This window comes from Haliaeetus leucocephalus, unplaced genomic scaffold (assembly GCF_000737465.1).
Source record: "Haliaeetus leucocephalus isolate CR32 unplaced genomic scaffold, Haliaeetus_leucocephalus-4.0 Scaffold229, whole genome shotgun sequence".
Classification (NCBI taxonomy): Eukaryota; Metazoa; Chordata; class Aves; order Accipitriformes; family Accipitridae; genus Haliaeetus; species Haliaeetus leucocephalus.
In genome coordinates, this window is record NW_010972665.1 from 9,070,758 (window position 1) to 9,071,096 (window position 339).

The 339-nt window shown below is 69.6% G+C and overlaps 1 protein-coding gene across 1 annotated transcript in view; it reads left to right on the forward strand.

Annotated features, from left to right (window-relative positions):
• Position 1: 1 nt before the first annotated feature.
• The window catches only part of GLUD1 (glutamate dehydrogenase 1), a gene marked incomplete at its 5' end in the record, with an annotated part of 30,699 nt that continues 30,361 nt past the window's right edge, over positions 2 to 339 (forward strand). Inside the window, one exon of the mRNA XM_010567940.1 lies at positions 2 to 323. Coding sequence (XP_010566242.1) covers positions 2 to 323 — 322 coding nt within the window. The remainder of the gene's footprint in view (positions 324 to 339) is intronic.

Consider the following 339-nt stretch of genomic DNA (forward strand, 5'->3'; position numbering starts at 1 on the left):
GGCGGCGTGGGGCGGGGGCCGGTGCCCGCGGCGGCACTACTGCGAGGCGGCGAAGAAGGAGGACGACCCCAACTTCTTCAAGATGGTGGAGGGGTTCTTCGACCGCGGCGCCAGCATCGTGGAGGACAAGCTGGTGGAGGGGCTGCGCACCCGCGAGAGCATGGAGGACCGGCGCCACCGCGTCCGCGGCATCCTCCGCATCATCAAGCCCTGCAACCATGTGCTCAGCGTCTCCTTCCCCATCAAGCGCGACAACGGCGAGTGGGAGGTGATCGAGGGCTACCGGGCGCAGCACAGCCAGCACCGCACCCCCTGCAAGGGAGGTGAGACCCGCCGCCA